This window comes from Electrophorus electricus, chromosome 6 (assembly GCF_013358815.1).
Source record: "Electrophorus electricus isolate fEleEle1 chromosome 6, fEleEle1.pri, whole genome shotgun sequence".
NCBI lineage: Eukaryota > Metazoa > Chordata > Actinopteri > Gymnotiformes > Gymnotidae > Electrophorus > Electrophorus electricus.
The window spans coordinates 12,784,286-12,805,816 of NC_049540.1; the positions used below are offsets into that span (position 1 = coordinate 12,784,286).

The 21,531-nt window shown below is 42.5% G+C and overlaps 1 protein-coding gene across 3 annotated transcripts; it reads right to left on the reverse strand.

Moving 5' to 3' along the window:
• Nucleotides 1-86: 86 nt before the first annotated feature.
• Nucleotides 87-19,521, reverse strand: LOC113577586 (flotillin-2a). Of its 3 annotated transcripts, none has more exons than XM_027010314.2 (11): nt 19,272-19,521; nt 13,457-13,538; nt 9,567-9,657; nt 5,424-5,547; nt 5,147-5,265; nt 4,442-4,555; nt 4,014-4,133; nt 3,596-3,810; nt 3,242-3,425; nt 2,856-3,005; nt 87-2,563 (listed from the first exon to the last, which is right to left on the reverse strand). In XM_027010314.2, the coding sequence occupies exons 1-11, from the start codon at nt 19,318-19,320 to the stop codon at nt 2,525-2,527; spliced, it is 1,287 nt and encodes a 428-aa protein (XP_026866115.2). In that variant the 5' UTR covers nt 19,321-19,521; the 3' UTR covers nt 87-2,524. The 3 variants fall into 3 exon arrangements, with proteins under 3 accessions (XP_026866115.2, XP_026866114.2, XP_026866116.2); XM_027010313.2 differs by lacking the exon at nt 9,567-9,657 and adding an exon at nt 8,677-8,767 and having other exon boundaries at nt 19,272-19,519; XM_027010315.2 differs by lacking the exon at nt 9,567-9,657 and having other exon boundaries at nt 19,272-19,519.
• Between the last annotated feature and the right edge of the window lie 2,010 nt (nt 19,522-21,531).

Below are 21,531 nucleotides of genomic sequence, written 5' to 3' on the forward strand. Positions count from 1 at the left end.
AGATTTAGACTGTCAGTCATACCCCTGAATGAATGACTTCATGCTGATTTGTGAACCCACTCCAGCAATCAGGGAGGAAAAAAAAGTTTCCAACAGGCATGTTTTATTGAGTGATCAGACAAAAGTTCCTACACTAGTTGTCATACATGTTGACAATATACATACGTATCTATGCAGTATGCAGGTATACTGTAACAATGTTTCACGTTTGGTAATATACTGCACCCTTTGCAAAGTAGAAAAACAATTCCAAGACCTGGACAACTATGTAAAGAAACACACGGTAACAGATAATCTGGTCAACAGCATGTGTATATAGGGTTAAGGTATTAACAAGTTGACTCCACAAAAGGTTGCACAGTTTCTGTCGGTATTTTTGCAGCATCTAATAACGAGAGGCAAAACGACAGCTAACGAGTTACAATCAATTTCATCTATTTGTACTCACTGTCAATTATTCAGCAAAGATCCAAGTACACAGCATAATTTGTCAAAATGTACTCAGATTTATAAATTATGGAAATGCATCTAAAATGGCAACTATTTCCAATACAAGGAAAATGGGATTGGGTCATTTTTTCTACTTACTTTTTTTTTTTTTTTTTTTTTTTTTAAAGAATTTACTAATTTTTAAAAACTTTGTCCTGACACATTGAAGAATGCAAAAGAATGCGAGTCCCTGCCGTCAGCCTCCATTCCCAATGCGGTGATGATTGGGGGCGGGGGTTTAGGGGCATTTGATATGGAGAAAGAGCAAAACTCGCAGGCTGAGTAGAGCGCCGCAGGGCCGCATGAGGAACAGGGCCCCGTTCAAACACCCCTTCCAAAACAAAACAAAAAAACTCACAACCCCCCCCCCCCCCCCCACACACACACGTTTTTTCTTTTACTACTGATATGTTTTGACTACAAGACACTACAGTTACCCCGTGGAGTTGTCTTTATATGCATTTCACATTCCGACAGTTGCACAATTGGTTCGCAACATTAAAAAAAGGCCAAACATGAATAACTATAAGAATAACATTTCTCTTTCCTCCAACAGATATGCAAAACAGAGCATATTCATTATTAATATCCAGCACTGAATAAAACTAGCTTACTTCCAAACTATGTTCTTTCTGATATATGACATATTTCATAAACCTTTTCCCTCACCTTTCCTCAAGACTCTAACCTGATGAGATGCCAAAACCTGAGCTAAACAGTGGCACCAGGTTGAGGTCTGGCTGTGGTCTATACACTATGGCTGAACCTCTGGGGGTCACTACAGCAAAATATCGGAACTACCCCAACATCGTGCTCTTCCTGTCTTCAGTGCTGGCAATACTCCAACATCACTAAGAAAATCCAGATTGCTTGAGACAGTAGATTGTAGTTTGAAGTCCTTTGGCTGTCTGGCAAATAGCTTTTATTCCTAGTGGCTAATACATGCGTTTAGTAACATTAATATGTTGTTTAAAAAAGTATAAGCTAAAATATGAGAAGTTACATATAAAAACCATATAGCAATGGGGAAATCCGTCACTGGAGAAAACACCTTCATATTAGACAATGTTTAGTTCTAATGTTTAGGATGTCAGAGGTTCTGCAGACAGGCATTGGACATCCAGTAACAGATAAAAACACAAAGCTAGATCTTTTAAAAAAAATCCTCAATGTGTACATTTATTTACAAAGACAAACTATATAAGACCACTCAATAGGAAAGACCATTATACATGTTACAGTGTTACCTTTATAAATCTTCCATGCATATATCTGTAATCCTGCTGCCATTTTGAACTTGCCTTGCATATTTGTTGTTAGTAGTCTATGTAGATTGCACTATTTAATGCAATACCTTATGCACAGATCACACACCACACAATTCCGGACCAAGATAGCTAACAGCTAATTAACTACAAATGAACCACTTTTAATTTAACCCAATATGAAAGTAATATAGAAATTTGCAGAATGGATGTCAGTGTCACAGTGGATCTGAACCCTGTTTTACTTCCAAATGTAAACTGTGAGTGCATCACGTTGATTTCCGCCTTTTCACAAGCCTGTGTTGCCTAGTGTAGTGAGAAATATGCCCCACCTGCCCCAGACACAGGCTGGCTAATGTAAAAGTGAAGACCCAGAAGAGGGGAAAACCAAACCAAGATGGGGTGTTGTTTGGCGATATGAGAATGTGAGTGCAGACAACGATGCTCCAAACTTGCTTGGTTCTCAGTTGAAAATGCATGAATATTTGGAAACAATGAATAAAAACAAACAAAAGAAAGTAGGAAAAATTAGGGGGAAAAGGATCAAGAAACACCATGTGGATAAACCACGTAAAGTAAAATATAAAAGCGAAACAAAATGGGCACATGCAGGTAGTCTGGTCCTATAGTTATAAGGCACCAGAGGTCTGGTAACATAAAACCTCTCTTCAGTAGAGAAGCAGATTTCTGTTTTCAAGTATTTCTTTATGAAGGCATTTACAATTGCGTTGAACTGATGTGATGAGAAGGCCAAAAAGTCCAGGGAGTCTTCATGCTTGAGCACCAGCCATTTTCTGCAGCAAAGGTATCTGTAAAGTGAAAACCAGCTCAAACACAATTCATTCCAAAAGTACACTTAACTCGACACAAAAGCCTACAATTTGGTTGCAGGTTAGGTCTAGCCTTTCTAGCTTTACTCTATTCAATCTCTCTATTTCAGTAACTACTACATGATGTGCAGAATACATGCAATTCTAAATCCTTTCTAATGCCCCATTTTTGAGAACTTTGTAAATGATTACCGTGGACAGAAAAATTCACCGGTCATCTGTGTACAGATTCTACATGTAATCTCTGAACCCTTGGTGCACTAGTCAGTACCTTCGATAGATCCACTCCTGTGAGGGCATTAACAGTGACTGGCAGTTCAGCCAGGAGGCGATTCACTTCTCCGGTCACACGGCTGCCATCACCACTCAGAATGACGATCTCATTGGTCCTGCCCAAGGGTGCTGCAACCTTCCCAGCAATCTGTGCAGAGTTGGATGAAAAAGGTCACTGGCTGGTCAATATTAGGTGTACCTATTCATGTCTTTGCTAAATGACACATACAGCTAGAAACACAGGACATCTAAATTAAAACGGCAACTGATACGTTTCTGCCATCCAGTCACTCCAATCCCCTCCCCTCTCCCGTCCCTCCAGGCTCCTCCCCCAGATCCAACCTGACCCCTCCCCTCCAGGCGCATCCTCCCCTCGAGCCTCACCTTGGGCAGGGCCTCCAGGACCAAAGCGGTCTTCGCTGCCTCTCCGTACTGCTGGTAGGCCTCGGCCTTCAGCCTCATCTTCTCCGCCTCTGCCTTGCCCACCGCCTCGATGGAGGCTGCCTCTGCCTCGCCTACGCGTCGGATCTTCTCTGCTTCAGCCTGCGCCGTCAGCACCTTCTTCACCCTGCGGCGAAAGACCAGCAGAGACTTACGGTCTGGTTCCCAAAAGCCTTTCTACCCTGGGGCTTGCTTTCTGTCCATTTTACCACCATCTTATTGCCCCAGTTTGAGCTCTCTCATCTTTTTCTCCCCCCTCTGTATTTTTCGTTGTTTCTTCTGCCTCTCGCTACGTACTTTTCTCCTTCTGCCACCTGCTGTATTCTGTAGGCCTCAGCCTCAGCGGGCCTCTTCACCGTGGAGATCAGCTCCTTGTCTGTGCGGACGATCTCCTTCTCCTCGATGGTGATCTGCTTCTTCCTCTGAACCACCTCGATCTCAATCTCCTCCAAGCGGATCTTCTGCTGCTCCTTAGCCGCCTGCAGCTCGTACGCTAGCTGAGCCTCGGCTTTCTGAGAGAGCGGGAGGGAGAGAGAGGGAGGATGGATACATATTACACATTCTTCTGGCTCTCCCTTGACAATAATGTTAGAGACTCATCTTGCCATTATACACAAAAACCCTGTAAACAAACCCAAAAGCTCATCTAGTCTATTCAGTTACTCATCTTCAACCTAGTTAAGACACAACTACGTATTCTGATGCCGGTCCATACTTTTGTATTAACTTCCTGGTTGAAGGCAGCTTTCTGCATCTCCAGTTCCCGCTTTGAGTCAGCCATCTTGGTGTCTGCCAAGAACTTAACATCCATCATTTCCTTCTTGCATTCCGCTTCCTACAAAGAGACAGCGTGAGCCGGAGGGCAGACAAAATCCATTTAAACTAAAGCTGCGTGACTGATATGTTTCTGGAAGGTAAATTGTGACTATGAAGTGCATTATGTAAATGTACAACATAAGTTGCAAACGTCGACACGCACAAGAGCGCACACGGGCACACAAACATAAGCATGCACATGTTCCCACACGTAAACACACTCCCTTTGTGGCCGAGTGCTCAACATTTGATTAGACGCAGTGGTCATTCAGAATTCCTTTAATTACAGCACAATTACAAGTCACACAATCCCAGACACACACACACCCTAATTCCTGCGTCTCGCTCTGCCTCTGCCACGCCGATGTCTGCGTCTCTCTGTACGGCTGCTGTCTGGGTCTTTCCCAAGGAGCTCAGGTAGTCCACCTTATCATAGACATCCTACTGGGCGAGAACACACCCGCCCATGCACACACACCAAAACACCATATTTACACTGAACAGTTCTCTCTCTCTCTCACATACACACACTCACACACACACAAAAAGCAACTTTGTATAATCTTGTTTACTATAAGGCTCATTTCATTTCATCTGAGAGCGGATCTAATCATAAACTGCTCATTAGTTTGGCTGCAGGGACTCGCTGCTGTGCATGTGCCTACGCACCCCTTCTGGGGACCGTATGAAGGGTTCTGTAATGCAAGTCTATCCGCAAAATAACAGGAAATCTGACCAAATTAATTTCGTCTTTTCACTACGCCTGGCTCTTCTCAGCCTTACTAATAAGATGTCACTGTCTGTGTACGCGCTACCTCAGGCAAACTACAAGGCCGACAGACACGGCAGCTGTATTTGCGTTGCATTTTGCAGACTGCTGAGCTGCGCTAGGCACTGGTGATGTAGGTGGGTACTCCCTTTATGCACCTCGTGCCACTACCGTTTTGGCCTTACCTCTCCAACACTACAGCTAAACAGTGCTCAGCAGTCCTCGCCACACGCAAATCCAGTTCCAGCTTTGCATTTGCCCACCTTAATAGTAAAGCTGAGGATCTCGATGCCCATGCGGCCCACGTCTGGAGCCGCTACCTCCCTCACCAGGCTGGCGAACTGGTCTCGGTCCTGGTAAATCTGCTCCACTGTCAGCGTGCCTACAAGCGAAGGACTCGGATTTCAGCATACTAAACCATGGCAAGGTGCTATAAACGGTGGATATTCCAGCGCATGCTTGTTTATTGGTGTGCTTGTGACGAGTTGAGCAGCCAGCTTCCTCTGGGGGGGGGGGGGGGGGGGTGGGGGGCTGACTCACCCAGGATGGAGCGGAGATGACCCTCCAGCGTCTGCAGAATGACCGCTTTAATTTCCTGCACTGACTTGCCAAGGAACTGCTCACAGGCAAGGGACAGCAGTTCAGGGTCTGTCATTACCTTGACCTGAGAGCAGTGCGCGCGCGCACACACACACACACACACACACACACACACACACTTTTAGTCACACATTTAGAAACATACTCATCCTCATACCCACACAGACACATACACACACTTTCATAAAGACACAGATGAACACAAAGAATTTAATAATTTTTGCTTGCCAGTCTAATGTCATTCTAATAAGCCATAAGCAGTGGCATCTATATAACAGATTCCATTACTTTTTCCCGTTTAAGTCCTCCTCCCTCAGCCAAACTGGAGGTCAGGAACGAGCTTGAGATCCTGTTCCCTTTATGTTTACATGCAACAGCAGCTGCTGCGTGGGAGCTGGAACAGCACTTGTGGACGCTAGCCCCAGCCACCCCCAACCTCATACACGCTGTTGGCACACTCACACTAAGTAAAGCAGGAACATATACAGACTTTGCTGGGGTTTTTTTTTTTTTTTGTCTGTTAATCATCAGCCAAATGGCCCAGAAGCGTTAGGAATCCATCCCAGACATGCAGTGTGAATGCTCAGAACTTCAACCATGAGGGTTATGCAAAGCACAAACCCCAGTATAAAAATACAACACTCTTGGGCTTTTTTTCCCCCCTAATAACATTATTGGTAAACCCCTTGGGATATAAACAAACGTGTAAACCCTAACAACATGAATCAGAATTTTTTACCCAGAGTGCATGGTTGATCTTGCTATCTGCTGTCGTGAAACATACAGAGAATGAGCATACCCTTTAGATCATATAGGGACACTTATCGTCAGTGTGTGGTCTAACTCAAATTTTGGCTTCAGCTTGGAGCTGCGTTTTCCAACTTGGGTCGTACACAGGAAGCTGCAACTCTTGCAGATCAGTACATGAACAGGTACTACTTTCAGCAGTGGGTCTGTGCTTCACTTCCTGTAATCATGCACTCATACAGAGCAAGTGGTGGCTCATGAACTGCACTGCATTTGGTAATGAAGGGGGGGGGGGGCACCATGCAAAACCAACACAGGCTATATCCCAAAATGACTCCCAGGTGAATATGCTAAATTCAGGTTGCAGCAAGCAATGTATAAATCTGTGTATTTTGACATGCTAATGTAACAATTTGCTAAAACAGTATCAGGTCTAAATGAGGTCAGGTCTAATTTTCTTTTTAGAAAAGGCTAAATATGTGGGGGTGGGAAGGTGTCGCATCTTAAATTGTTTTGGTACACTTAATATTTCAGTGTTGTGTTTAATAATGTACACATCGGGGACTTGGGGAATACATTGCTTTTAATACAATGAAGGAGGAGTCATTCTGGGTTCAGCTATTATCATGCATTCAGTCACGTCTGCCCAACAAGCCTAACCAGTAAGACAGTACACTACCAAATACTGCCTTCCGGGGGAGCAGTGCCCAGGCAGACAATCGAAAGGCAGCTGCATGCAACTGTGACTACACAACCCAGCCCCCATTATGAGTGTAAACAATCATTCTCATAGCATGCTCAGAAAAAAAAAAATGAGGAGAAAGAGAGTGGAAGAGATTGGTGTAAATAAATAAACAAATAAATAAATAGGGGGAAAAAGTAACAAACAGAAAAAGGATGTCCCTCTGACTTTGCTGCAGCGTTGATCTTCTGTTTTCTGTCAATACATGTTATGGAGCTCACTGTTTTGAAACTGAAATGATGCACTGGGGGAAAAAAAACAAAACGCTTTTCACATGACTGGGAGTATTGTGTGTCTGTGCAGCCGACGCTGGTCGTCTGGTACAGAGAAAGGAATCAGGAAGCAGCACAAGGCCGGAGGGGCATTGGCTGCCATAAGATAATTGAGCCCTTCAGCATATCGACTAACCAGTTTACAGTGAAACACGATGCTCGTCTGATGGCGAAGAGTGTTTTGAAAGCCATGATATGAAGTGCAACCATTCAACGCGCATCAGAAGGCTATGGCACGGGTTCCTGTTCTGGAGTAATTGCCTAATGCAGCTATTACAGCACTTTCGGGAAGCCCGTAAACTCAAGGTCATTGGTCACCATAGAAACAGCTTGTTTAGCCCCCAGTCCAATAAGATGTGGCAGTTCGAGGCGGGCGCCTTTTTGTGGTCCAAAAGGGTCTCCATGAGTCACAATGTCCTCATTGTCAGAACCTTCACCAGACAGGAGAATCATGACCGAGTGGGGCCCGTGCTGAATGAGAAAGTGCTCTACATCTGACTTCTATATAACAAAGCTGGATTTAATCTGGTGAATACCAACTGGCTGAATTTAAAAAGGTAGCCAAGAGCTGCACCCAGTTAAAAACCGGTGAAAAGGGTCTTTACTTTACTGTTAGTTCGTGAGCTCGCGAGCCGAGGAGCCCAATGGTATACATTTTTTCCAAATCAAATAGAAATGTAATGGGGCAGAACTTGATCAAGTCTTGGCTGACTTCTGTTTTTATGTAGTAAATGGGAAATTAGCAATTTTCAAGTCTAGACACATCAACATATAACAAAATATAACAAAAGCATCAACAAAACAAACAGAAAATTACAATAGGATTCCAAACTCTGTACTCGGACACAAGAGTCAAAAGCAATTATGAGCATACAGCGCCTTTCACTTAATCATTAATTATTGTGATAACTACAAAAAATGGCCTGTGGTTAAAAATTTACAAACCCTAACAAGAAAGTCAATTGTACTGTAAAGACAAGATGATCAACAACTCTCTGATATGAACATGCAAATCAATGTTTTCTTATTTCAGTCCTTATTGAGTTTTTGGTTCTTCATTTTGGGAGCAGACTGAATCAAATTATTTATGATTTTAAAGCAAGTGCTCGCTGGTTTGGCTCAGGTTAGCGATCTTAGCACGATGACAGGGTAACAATTTCAAACTAACTCAAATCTGTCATTCTCCAATCAAAACCCAGAAAAGCAGTGACAAACTGACTGACCAATCAGACAGCGAGAGTGAGTGACCTTCACCCAAATGATTAAGGCATGTTTGGCAACCATGTGACCGTTCCCTGGGGAGCCAGGAAAGGGTACAGCAAGGGTTGTGAACGAAGAGAAAAGGCTGTTAAAAACGAGGACTGGGGCGGGTTGGAAAGCGTCCCAGCATGGAAGCTGAAAGGCGTCTGGCAGTGAGGTGCGCTGACTTTACCTGTGCCACCCCTGTGACTGTAAGAGCCACCCCCTCCGCTGTCTCAACATCCTCACACTTGGGCTGCAGGGTCATAATCTCTAGGGTTATCCTGTGGGAGACGCAAAACAAACAAACGAAAAAAACAAAACAAAAACAAAAACATATTGCACTATGATCTGGAGGAAGGCGTGGTTGGGGAGAAGGAAAGGAAAGAAAAATGGATAAACCGAGCACAACGACAAACGACAGATCTGGTGGTGTAGACATCAGTGACAAAGTACCAGTCATTCTCTTTAGAAAGGTGATCCAAGTGCATTGACTAAACTGGAACAGACTGGATTAGGGTTGAGGTCTGAAAATACACTCGATTCCTCTCATCTAACCTGGCTAACAGTACTTACATTTCTCAAATTACACCCTTGTTGGGATGGGATTTGAGATCATGTAATTTGCTTGGTGCCGTGTATTCTTCCCCAATAAATGTGTCTCATCAGCAGGGGCAATTACTGAAGGCCTTTGGTCAATGCACGTGGAGCTCCAGTGGTTAGCCGAGCTGCGTGATGGAGCAGCCAAAGCCAAGAGCGTGTTAGGGACAGCCGACTCGCTGTCCCCTTCACAGCAGAGAACAACGCACACAACAACGGTGCCGCGTGTGTGCGAGGACATGCGCACGCACAGGCTATGGAGAAATGGACGCACGCACACACACACACACACACACACACACACACACACACACACACACACAAATATTGAGAAAACAGTCCTCCAAATGCCCGCTGTTGTGGCTTCCTTAGCGTCCTGCTGCCCTGATGCATTAACCCTGAGCCGGGTGGATTCGTTGGTCTGGGGTGGTCTGGGTTTTTTGTTTCCCCTCCCCCACCCTTGCTTGGACTGGGTTGCATTACCTGAGCCACCCCAGTCACATCCAGGGGCACGCCCTCCGAGGTTTCGATATTCTCACAGCGACAGAGGATGGTCATTACTTCCAGAGAAAGTCTATGCAGGGAGGCAGGCAGGCGAATGGCGGTGGGGGAGGGGAGGGGCGGGGTTAACAGGAGAGGCAGGACAGCACAGTATTATCAAAGCATTAAAAGACTCATTTCAGGGATCAGCAGTCAAGGGTTAGGTAATCGGAAGATAGGATTGCTGGGGACAGCTTGTGCCTTCGCTCACATATCCATCATGAAACATCTCCTGCCAGTGGAATTCATGCCATTTTGTTATACACAGCAAAATAGTCACAAAAATGGAATCTAATATTGGTTATTGCTATAAAAAGTGTTAACAACCAGCTGGTTTGACTAAAGACGACAAATCACCTTTGACACTTCACGGTTTACATACAAGATCTGCCTGGGTGCCTTTTCACCACATATACACACACACATACACATATATACACACACATACACACACATAATATACATATATTGTACATACATTGTTAATATATTTTTGTACATACAAAGAATATATATATTTATCTGCATATATATTTTTTTTTCTCTATGCACCCCTGGTTCTCTTCCTCAGTTTGGACAGAGCACTCTCCACCATTTCACTGCGAGTTATACTGTGTATGACTATGTATGTGACGAATAAACCGAACTTGAACTTACACACACACACACACACACACACACACACACACACACACACACACACACACACACACACACACACACACACACACACACACACACACACGAACTCTAGCATAATAACACGTGCACAGTTGATGAAGCACTGTGGCCAGTAAATGTTTCTTTATTTTCCTTAGTCATGTCAGTCAGGCTGCTTCAACAGCTTCAAACAAACAAGCCAATACTTTTCCTTATACTACATGTCTGCTCTGTCGTGTGAGTCAATACTCAATCAATCATGTGGCTGCTTCAGGGAAAACTGGTTAATTAGGGACTATGGGCCAGTCCATGTCCGGTGCAGTGTGACTATGGGCCAGTCAGTGTCCACTGGCTGGGCATCTATACCACGTCACAAAAAAGTTTGCACAATGCCACAGGGTTCTCACAATCCGTCAGACGTGTGGTTATTTATCCGAGAAGAGGTTTGTCCAACGTTTGACGCACTGCGAGTTTACCCCAGATGGTTTCCAACTGGGGCGGCACAATATATCACTTACTAATTATGATCGCAGTGTCGCCCTTTACAATACTAAAGTCACAGAAGGCACAATATTAAAAGGTTTTTAAATAGGTGTGGGCATCATTGCTAGAGCTGAATGATAAATTATAGATAAAGTGTAAATGAAGTATAGATAAAGCCTTTAATTAAAAACAAAGAAAATAATTTATTTTAATTTTCAATTGTAATACGCTGCAAGCCATTGGAGCACCTATGAAGCAACATAAAACTTGAAGCCAGTTTCCTAAATACTCTGGAATGTAAGAGTTTGGTCAGGATACTCACAGCACACAAGAATACACTGTGATTGGTTAGAGGGCTTATATGCATACCACGGCCTTCTCCAATGTCAATATTGTGATAACGATTGCCAGACGATACTGAGCAGCGCCAATTCTGATATGTCTCGTATGTTCCAGATCATTCACATGAACTAACAGATGTGATCGGGTTTACTCCAACACACCAAGGCTTTGACCATGTGTTTTCAATAGAAGCATTTTCAAATATGCTGCTTGAACTAAGGTGGACCCAAATCTGGAAAGGGAGAGAAACAAACCCCACAAGCAAATAAATAAACCTGCAAAAGTATGTAATTTTGGCTATTGAAAAATCAAAAGTGGTCAACATGTCTACTTATGGTGCAGCACTGAGATGTGAAACTCGGAACGACCTCCATCTCCACTGACCTGGGTCGATGAACCAGAGCAACTGGAACTATGCACAAGTCCAAGATCCAAAAGCAGAGATCCCACATCTAAACAGAAAGCTTTTATTGTGCTGGAGTCATTACTACATTTTTCTACTGCGTGCAACCAACAGACACAATATCCATTTTAATGCTGCCTACACTAATCAAACCCTAAAGCAAAAGGGGCCTATTGGCTAAATACTTCTAATTCACTCTCTGCGCCACTGGAGAGACATACAAAGGCCCAGCTTCTCCTCCCCAGTACATCTAACTACATTAGCACGGCAGTGACAGCAGGCACTAAGCAGCTTGCCGGGCTGTACAGCAGAAGATGGAGGAAGGAAAAGGCCCACAGCCCCGCCCTCAACAGCCAGCCCCGCCCTCAACAGCCAGCCCCGCCTGCCTTCCACAACTGGGAACAGACGAGGCTTGCTTTGGTCACCACGTAGCTGGTGCAGTTACCATCTACATGCAAGAAGACCCACACACCTCAACTCAGGGATGGCCGATGCAACAATAATACAACTAATATCGTGCTGCTTGAGGACATCACGAAATATATTATTTCTGAGGTCCAATAAACTGGACACAGAATAGCAGCACTGCCAGATTTTAAAAGGTATTTCAGTAAAATGATGTTTTAACTCAATACTTAGAAAAATAAATCAGTTAAGAAAGATCTCGAAGAAAAATGAACTTTGGTAAAAGAAATAAAACGAGTTGAGAATACTGAGTTGTTAAAATTCAAAGTACTGACAATACACAGTATATGCTACAAAAAGATTTTTGCAACATAATATACAGAAAATATGATAACACGATATTCCCCAACCCATGTCAACTCAACACAGCTATAATGTGTGGGGAAATGCCTAAACGTGCTTTTGCAACAAAGACTTCCACACATGCACATAATGATTCTCGTCTACCCAAACCACTCTCTTCCTCAAAACAAGCGGCTTATTTTCGGACCACAGCACAAAAGATCTGTTTCACAGAACACCAAGCCTAAGATCCCAGCCGAAGAATTTCAGAAAGAAGACAAGGGTGAGTTAAACACAGAACAAGGCAGGTTAGCAAACAGCATTAAGAGGAAGACATCTTACAACCATTCAGGGAAGCGTTAAAGAAAACAAGCCTTTTAGATTTACGAATGGCGAGTATGCATTTCAGTGGATCAAATCAGCGTTAACTTTAGGGAAAGAAAGATGATAACATCTTCTGCTGAAGGTTTTGCAGATCCAAAGGTAATGGCTTTTAAAGGACTACACACTGCAGGGAAAACAATAAGAAAAAAAAAAAAAGATGCTAACGATATCTGTGTAGCAATTAACTGACATACATTAAATTTCCATAAAAATTGGATTAGTGGATCTTATTATTTTTATAGTGCTTTTTAATACAATAGAGGAATCATTCTGTTATTCGAGTGATAATCCATCCAATGGTAAAAGGATGGTATTTTCACAGTTGTAAAGCCCTCTCCAGTCGAGGACTAGTTGTAAAGCCCTGTCCGGTCGAGGACCATCTTAAGGCTACAGAAGGTCCTGGTTAATTTGTCTGGGTAAAGTGCAGCTGTGCTCCATCAGGTCTTGCAACATTAACAACAGTGTTTGTTTATCCATGGACTACAGTGTGTGTGTGTGTGTGTGTGTGTGTGTGTGTGTGTGTGTGTGTGTATGTGGAGGAAGAGAAGGGCCCTGATGTGTTGATGAACTCTGTGTATATATACGGAATACACAAACTGTCTGTGGGCATCTGGCCTGGCTCAGGCTCTTACTAATAATCCCTGACTTGAGTACTTTGCTGCAGCTCTAACCGCTGGTCACCCCACAACACCAGCATAGAACAGCCTTCTCCTGTCTTACCGCCTGCTTCAGTGACGAGGGGGCAATTTGTTGTAGTTCAAACATTTGGAGACAGTTAGACCTTTGCAATGAGCCATCAACAAAAGGTGCTTACTTCTGTATGTCTGTGAGGAGCCACCACGCCCAGGCCCATCCTCCCACTGTGTAGGTCTTCTGGTCAGACCCACAGCAGCCACCTACAGAAACATGGCAGGGACACAATTAAGAACCAGGGCAACAGCGTCGCCTGCTAATCGAACAAGCACGCAAGTTGAAGCATTTTAAAACATGCTAGTGCATTATTCATTTGTATTTATCTTTGTCTACTTAGGTGATCGTTTCCATCTCCGCTCACCTTCTCACAGGCGGTAAAGCTCTGAGGCTTTGAACAGTTGCAAGCATGGTGAAAGCCATCGCAGAGTGGCCTCTATCCAGCCCTCTGCCCCTTCACTCAAACTCACTGCTACCCTTGTGACTGCAGCTGCATGTAAAAGTAGGTCTCCTGACACCAAAATCTATCCACAGCGGAGCCACAAGTCTGAAGAGACCACAAAACTTTGCGACTGTGTAAATGTAATTGCCCCATTTTTTTTGTTCAGGCCAAGCTGCACAACAACCGTTTTTGAGATTTCTACAGTTAAGTCAAGTGAACAGGTTGCAACATACTCTAGACTGCACAATTTTGACCCAAATGTCATATGCTGATAGGGTGCTATGATTAATGTTAATGATGAACAGTGACTAGCAGTGTGGTAATTATTATTACCACACATGGTATGTTTTAGTTCAATTGCAGAGTGCACTCTACAGAAATAAAATACAGAAATACAGCATACAATAACACTTCCAGCAATTTTGTAGATGCACTCTTGTGGGCATGAAAATTAAATTAACCATGTGACTAGTGAAAAGGATGTGTTTCTCATATAATTCTAAAGCATCCAAATCCCTTTGCCACCATAAACCACATCCTTTTTTGTTAGGGCTTCACCAGTCTGAGCAGAAATCTAGAATGCACTGTTCTTCCTACATAACTTTGATAGTCCCCTTTTGTGCTGACCTAATCCAGTTTCCAAATTATACATTTATAAATCAGGTAGTAGTATCTAACTAGCTGAATTATTGATTTGCGCCGCTTTCTTCTGTTGAAATAATGAACTAACCTCAACATCTGTCTACGGGGTAAGGAGGTTTTTGTATTTGTGTTTGAAATATACCAAAATATGAGCTCAAGGACAACTTGTTCCAATAGGCCTACTCTGAATTTTCTTTAGTGTACACACGCGCACACGGAGGCACGCACACGGAAGCACGCACACGGAGGCACGCACACACTGTTGGGCAACAGGTTTAGAGTACCAGTGCTCAGTGTCATGAGACCACAGACACAGGCAAGCATGCGAGTCCTCTTCACGGTTACAGGACGGTGCAACACTAGCTTATCCATCAAAATCCTTAAGTTTGCAAATTGGTGTGTGTACCATGCTTATAGGGCAGCTTTTACTGAACTTTAGCCGGGGGGAGATGAACTGTCAGTTATGCACTGTGATTTTTCTAAACTCCTTTATATAAAACTGCTCAGTTATTTTTCTGCCCAACACTCCAATATCCAATACACACACGCCATATTAACTTTTTAATTACACCAGTCACAGTGAAAGTTTCAAAAGGTATTTTAGGCACCTAGAGCTGAACTTGGATGTAAAGGATCACTTACACGAGGACATCAATCTAGCCTTTGAATCTCTTTAAAGGGTAAGTCCACCCCAAATCACATCAGCTGGATATGAAACCACTTCATGGTTTATAGAGTTGAGTTGCTCCAAGCATGAAAAACTGCTTCAGTTGTCTGAACGGTTTAAAAACAGGATATAACACTACCAAAAACATTCACTGGTGGCATTTATTTTAGATACTGTTGCCAATTAGCTTGTTTGGTGATCAGCATCATGAGGTGCATCGTCGTTGTTTGTGCCAATTATGGTTACGAGCAGCAGAACACAGACATGGCATGACAATACCAAGGTCAGAGCAATCACATTTATAGTCATCAGCAAACATCTCTGAATGCTGTTTGCTTAACAACTTAGCAAACACTACTTGTTCCATAGGCATGAACATGTCTGAGTAGTAGTCGTAACACAGCAAATGAATAAATCTGTTCCCTGAGGATCAAAGGCACAAAAAACGACTAAAAACTGGCTCCACAGAATGCTTTTCCTTAACGTAATTACAAGGAGCATTTCTGTCTCTGTTAGCTATGGCATCTGTGTACATTTAATTTGAACATTGCCAATAACTGGAGTTCAGTGGAGATGGAGGAACATTTGATTTGAAATCAAAATATTACTTAAGTAATTGATGTAAAAACTGTCTGAGGCACCTAGAAAGTCACCCAACAATTAGAAGGGGTCAAATGTGACATATGGTGAAGACCCCTTTCAAGCCATCAACCAGCTGAGCCAAACATGCCCAAGCTAATGATGTTTTTGTGAAAGACCTTTAAAGCTTCTTTGAGACAATAGTAATAATATTTAAGGCAACACTGCTTCATTGGCATGTGTAATACTAACCATTGGTGGCCTCTCATATGCCCCCATCCCAGATAAGAGGGGAAAAAAAATATGATGCAATCCACATCCGAATATTCCTCATATTCCTATGATGGAGATCCAGCACACAACGTGACCTCACAAGGAGGACGGCCACTGTGGCCCGTCGTTTCCACCCCAACGCTCTAGAGTATTAAGATTTCCACCTGGCTGCACATCAGCCAAAACAATAACAGGTTCCTAAACAAAACACAAGCCACTCCACCTTGTGGAGACCTTCTTTGCAAATCGATGCCACAGGCTATAGGATAAGAGATCTGGCACCGTGCTTAGTGTGGGGTCAGGGAGCTTTTAGTGGGCTACATGGCTCAGCTGTCAGCAAGCGACAGCCTGCAACATCTGCGGCCAGAAGAGCAATTTTGCGGCACTCAACGGTGCTTCGGGGCAGATCTCGGCCCAGCCGGTTTACGCACCGGTGTGGGGTGGCTTCTAGATCTGGGCTTGGAGTCCAAGCGCACAGCAACTGTGGAGGGCCCTCGTCATTACAATGCTGCACTTGGACTGGGTTTCCTGTTTCAGGCAGGGGTAGGGGGAGAAGCCAGACCCCGTAGCCCATATCAGAAAATCATTTCCTTCAAGATTAGTTGCAATGTATAGTTCCACCAGCAAAATAAAACAGCCCTTCAGGAGAATGGCAACAAAAAACAATAGCTTGCGATGTCTTAAAATATCGTATGACTCTAAAAATATACTTTATTGTGTGTACTTTGCTTGTGTTTCTAGCGCATGGTATTTGATACATTACTTCATGACATGGTTCTGCTAATACTTTTGCACACACCTGGCACTTTTCATAACTACCAAACAAATAAAAGCCTAAAAACCCTTGGCATGGACAAACATTGATCAATGTTTCTTAATTAAAAAATAGGGAAAGCAAAAGATTTGCCAAATCAAATGATCAAACAAGCAGTAAGAAAAAGCAGTTCAACAGTGTTATTCAGGAAAATGTAAAAAGTTAATGAGGAAAGATTAAATCTGAACTATTCAGACTGTGTTTAAACAATGGCCTCTGGTTCCTCTGGTTATTACAGTGTACAGTGTCTATATTAGAGTGTCTACTGTAGTGCTTGTTGTATTCTACCTTTGTATATTCCATGCACATCATGCATATATTATGTAGTGTATTAACTACACTGTTGGGTAGACCTCATGCACAAGTTCAGTTGCATGCAGTGTAGTGATGTGCTAATAAAAGAGATCTGATTTATTTTTGGCACTTGTAAATTTGGTAATTGTAAATGTGTAGCCGGGCCAAAATACACATCTGTGGCCAATATAAAAGCACATCCAATACCAAGTCTGTTCAGTTTATTTAGGCCTCATTTGGCTCAGCTCCAAGTTATAGAAATGAATAATATACTCTGGAACCTCTCTTTCGATACTGTTTCAGGGGTTGACTAATCAAAATATTATATATTCAATATATTCTTCTCACTCTTTTTAACTCTATTATTTGTATTTAAATAATATTGTAAATAATTTAAATGATTTATTTTGTTAAATTATGTACAAAATGAGCAATACCCTGTTTACATTTGGTTGTTTCATGTGTCTTGTATCCGGCTTGTAATGTGATTGTATTTTAACCACAGACAGTCAAATGCAGTTAACCAGACTGAAATTTGATTTAGCAATTTAGTTTTAAAAACAAAAACAACAACAAAAAAGCAAACCCTTATATACCACGTGAGAACTTCCTGTTTTGCTCCACTTTTATATTTACAACATTTTTCTTGTTGAACTATATAAATGATATAATTCACACTGGGGTTTAGGATGTTTGCAATTGTCCTAAAGTTAGAAGAATTATACATTGCCACTTTGACTTGGTTCCTGGACAATTACATCGTGTGATGTGATGTAAACGAGAAGGCTTTTTCGTTGTTAAATTTGGTTCAGCAAGATGGATGCACACATAACTGGGTTTGAAGCTCATATAGCCTAAAATACATCCCCTTCAAGAGCTCGGATTCAGACACTTGTGACACATGTAAACCCTTAACACACTAACACCTGTTAGATTTCATTGCGACTGTATGTGCTCAATGACCACAAAAATAATCTGGGATGATTAATATGCAACTGCAGAAAACCCCAAAAGCTCATATGTTGTGTGTCAAATAATGAGAAAGCTTGAAAACATCCACAATACACAAATAACACTTTAAATCCAGTAGTGATGGCCTAAGGAAGATTGTCTAAACTATTTCCATAGTGCAAAAAAGATTATTTTCACTGAACTAAATCGAATGTTTGAGGTTACTAAAGTATGTCTTGTGACTCATTGATAAGAAAGATTATTAAATAACCCCAGCCTTTAGACAATTAAAAATATGCTCGGTGCTGCCAGTCAATACATTGAATTCACTAAAAAGCCTTATGAATTAGCTGGAAATCAGAACTTTTTTAACCAGTTTTGACAAATGTATAACCAGGGGCACTCGTAACCACAAACGTTAGTTAATGTTTAAGTGTATCTTGAATGTCAACTTCTGGGTTTGAATTTTAGTTCTTCTTAAATAGTGAGGCAGACGTCGTTTTCCTTTAAACCTTTCACTGCCTATTAGGAAATCAGCATATATTTGTACAGCCAACAGTTTTCTTCAACGCCAAAATCCTAAACATGACCACACATTACTGACCGAAGTCAGAATGTCACATTTTACACAAACGGGTAAACATTTTACACAAACGGGTAAACAAACTAATTTGACTCGTTACTCGGTAGCATAATAACATCACACGAATAAGTAGCCCACGTATATTTTGTAAGTAATAACATATTGCCAAAGTAACATATTAAATAAAATATGCCGAAACTCAACGTTCTAGCCATCAACCCAACTTGGTGAGGAAGCCAAACATGGCGTTTTTGAGTTTTGTCTACACTGCTCGACAGATAGGTTAACCCTAAATAACTAACGCTAGGATAGCTAACCTAACCTACATTTTCCGAGGACAACTGTTATCACGGTCCTCCTGCAAAAGTCTTCAGGGGGGGTTCCACAATATTTTGCCATACAGCATGCATCAACACATTTACTACACGCCATATAAATAATTCCTGACACATTAGCGAATCCATGCTACGCCCAGAGCTAGCTGGGTTTACAAACACAAGCTAGCCACTTCGCTACGAATATTGCCGTGTTGACTTGGAATATAAAATCTTAAAAGTGAATTAAACAGAAACAGTAGCACGACTATCAAATATACGGTTAAACGGTAATTCGGTCCATTTCTAACATTTTACGTTCGCAGTTTCCGTAACCGTCAAAGGCCAACAACGTTAATATAAACAGCCTCCTCTGATACCTGAGACAACTAAGGCCTCGTTTGGTCCAACTGTGTGGCAGTTTCCCATTTTTGTCGTGCGAAGGCCTTCGATTAAGTGTCCAAAGGTAGGTTTTAAGCAGGCCTCCTTCCAAAACAACTCCGTAATAGGATACAATACGCAAAAATGGCGAGATCCAGGAGAGTTCCACTGTTTGACACGGGCAGAGTTCACATCTTACTCCGACTCCGCCTATTACTCTACCGACTCCACCGTGCAGTACTCACACACGGAGAGGGACGGCACGTTTAAACCTCGGGACCGTCTTATAACCCATTTTTACATTCATGTAAACATGTCAGCTGGAGCGGTTTCTTTTAATACAGGAATTAGCCACTTTTAAAATAGCGGTTTCTGTTCTAAATGTGTTATAATCGTGACAATAACCTGAAGGCATGTGCTTTCACAAAAGTGCATTACTGCTGCCACAGGCGCGATGCGACACACCTGGAGCTAAAACGCTCCTTTTCTTAGTTCATGCAGTATGTAATGGAAAGTTTCATCAAAGGCGTTTTATGTTGTGGGGAGATTCAAAACAACCAATAGTGTGCTACGGGAAACGAGTGGGGATTGTTGAATTTCGCTCATACTGCAGAACTCACACCTGTAGGCTTGTTTTATACCTATATGACACCTTTGCAGTGACTTGGAACAGTTTCTAGAGAAACAACGTTTCAAACAGGGGTCCTTCATCAGCTGTGCAAGCAAAGCAATTCTCTTTTTAATTAACTCTGTACTGTAACTACAGTACACTGAAGTCACTTCCTGGAATCTTCTATATATATTTTTAAAATGTGGAAGGTGTAATTGTAAATAAATGTTATGCTGCTTTTCTATGTAGTGTCTTCCAGATCACAATTTGTCAGCCAAAATAGTTCATGGTAACTCATGGGGTACAGTCTCTACTGCTCACCTGTAAAGTATTTTTATGAACAAATGTCTAATAAAATAACATTTTAAAGTAACATTTTATTAATCATGATGTCCGTGATTTGTTGCTTGCTCATTATGAGTAGTAGTTCACTGGAGGATATTGGACATGTGTTTTATTCTCGCTTTGGTGGCCATTTGTTCAAGTGCAGTGGGAGTCCATCATCACCACCGACAGCCAGCTCTGTGCTTATTTCACCATTACTGCAGGCACATACTGCCCCTGAGGTGACATTGTGTAGTCCTCACTAAAATCAGATGGAGATGTCCAAAGACTACTGTTTTAATTTAAGCAGTATCTAAATTTATAAAGGAGAGCCCAGTAAATGTGACGTGTAAGCAACAGTGCTAGGTGGTGGAGGAAAAATGGGAAGACCCGTCGTCAGTGGTTTCCTTTCTTCAAACAGAATTAAGAAACTTCAGTCACATGAGCAAAATGCAAGAGAAATTAAAGATGTCTAATGCGGCAACCGTCTTTTATCGTGGAAATATTTATTGGTCGTAACTAACTGATTCTTTTACTTGCGCCACATGCTTAACGAGCTATCAGTGTCAGGCATTTTCCGTTACACGTCCAGTGGAGTACTCAAGACCCACGTCTCAAGCCTTGAAGTCCATCTTTGAAGTACCTCACAAAGGGAAACTTTGCAGTCAGGCATGTCAAAGTATAAGCCACCCACAACAGAGATAAAGAACACTCCAGTAATTAACTGGTATTGATTGGCTGAAGTTTCAAGTTGAGAAATCCTGTTTTACCCCCTTCACATACTCACTGAAAAACGATTATCTAAAAGGACTCTATAGGTAAGGTACCAAATAAGCAAGATTTCTTGCTTTCAGGCAGCAATAGTTTTGGCAAGACCAACGTAATCTTGGAAAAACAGAGATAAGAAGCCAGCACACCCAAAGGAACTGATTTCAAGAAAGCTTGACCCAGCCAGGGCTTATTTTCCATCATCATCAAGGCACTAGCGTATAGCACCAAAAATGAAACAAACGGTGAGTGCTTGTCGTGTTCCTCCAACAGGTAATCCACTAATGCGCAGCGGAATCCCTGCTGACCTGCGGGTTGAAATAGTGCAAGGGGGAAACGCGGGACAGGTGCACATGGTTAGTAGGCTGGTGATTGGGAGGGGGGCGGCTGTTCACTGTGGTCCTCCCAGCGAGTGGGCGTGGACGTCCTGCTGGGAGGCCGGCCACCTGTGACAGTATCGTGCCGCATACAGGGCCATTAGTGATTTGACAGTGTGCTTTTAATAAAATTAAAATGGTCACTGGCACAGGATGGTTACTGGAAATGCGCAAACATTT

Bases quoted from the DNA above. Each gene is read 5' to 3' on its own strand.
- LOC113577586 (XM_027010314.2), bottom strand. From the start codon at position 19,320: ATGGGAAACTGCCACACAGTTGGACCAAACGAGGCCTTAGTTGTCTCA. The intron at 13,539-19,271 runs GTATCAGAGGAG...ATGTTTCTGTAG, and splicing joins CGAGGCCTTAGTTGTCTCAG to GTGGCTGCTGTGGGTCTGAC. The intron at 4,134-4,441 runs GTGTGTGTGTGT...GTCTCTTTGTAG, and splicing joins AGCGAGACGCAGGAATTAGG to GAAGCGGAATGCAAGAAGGA.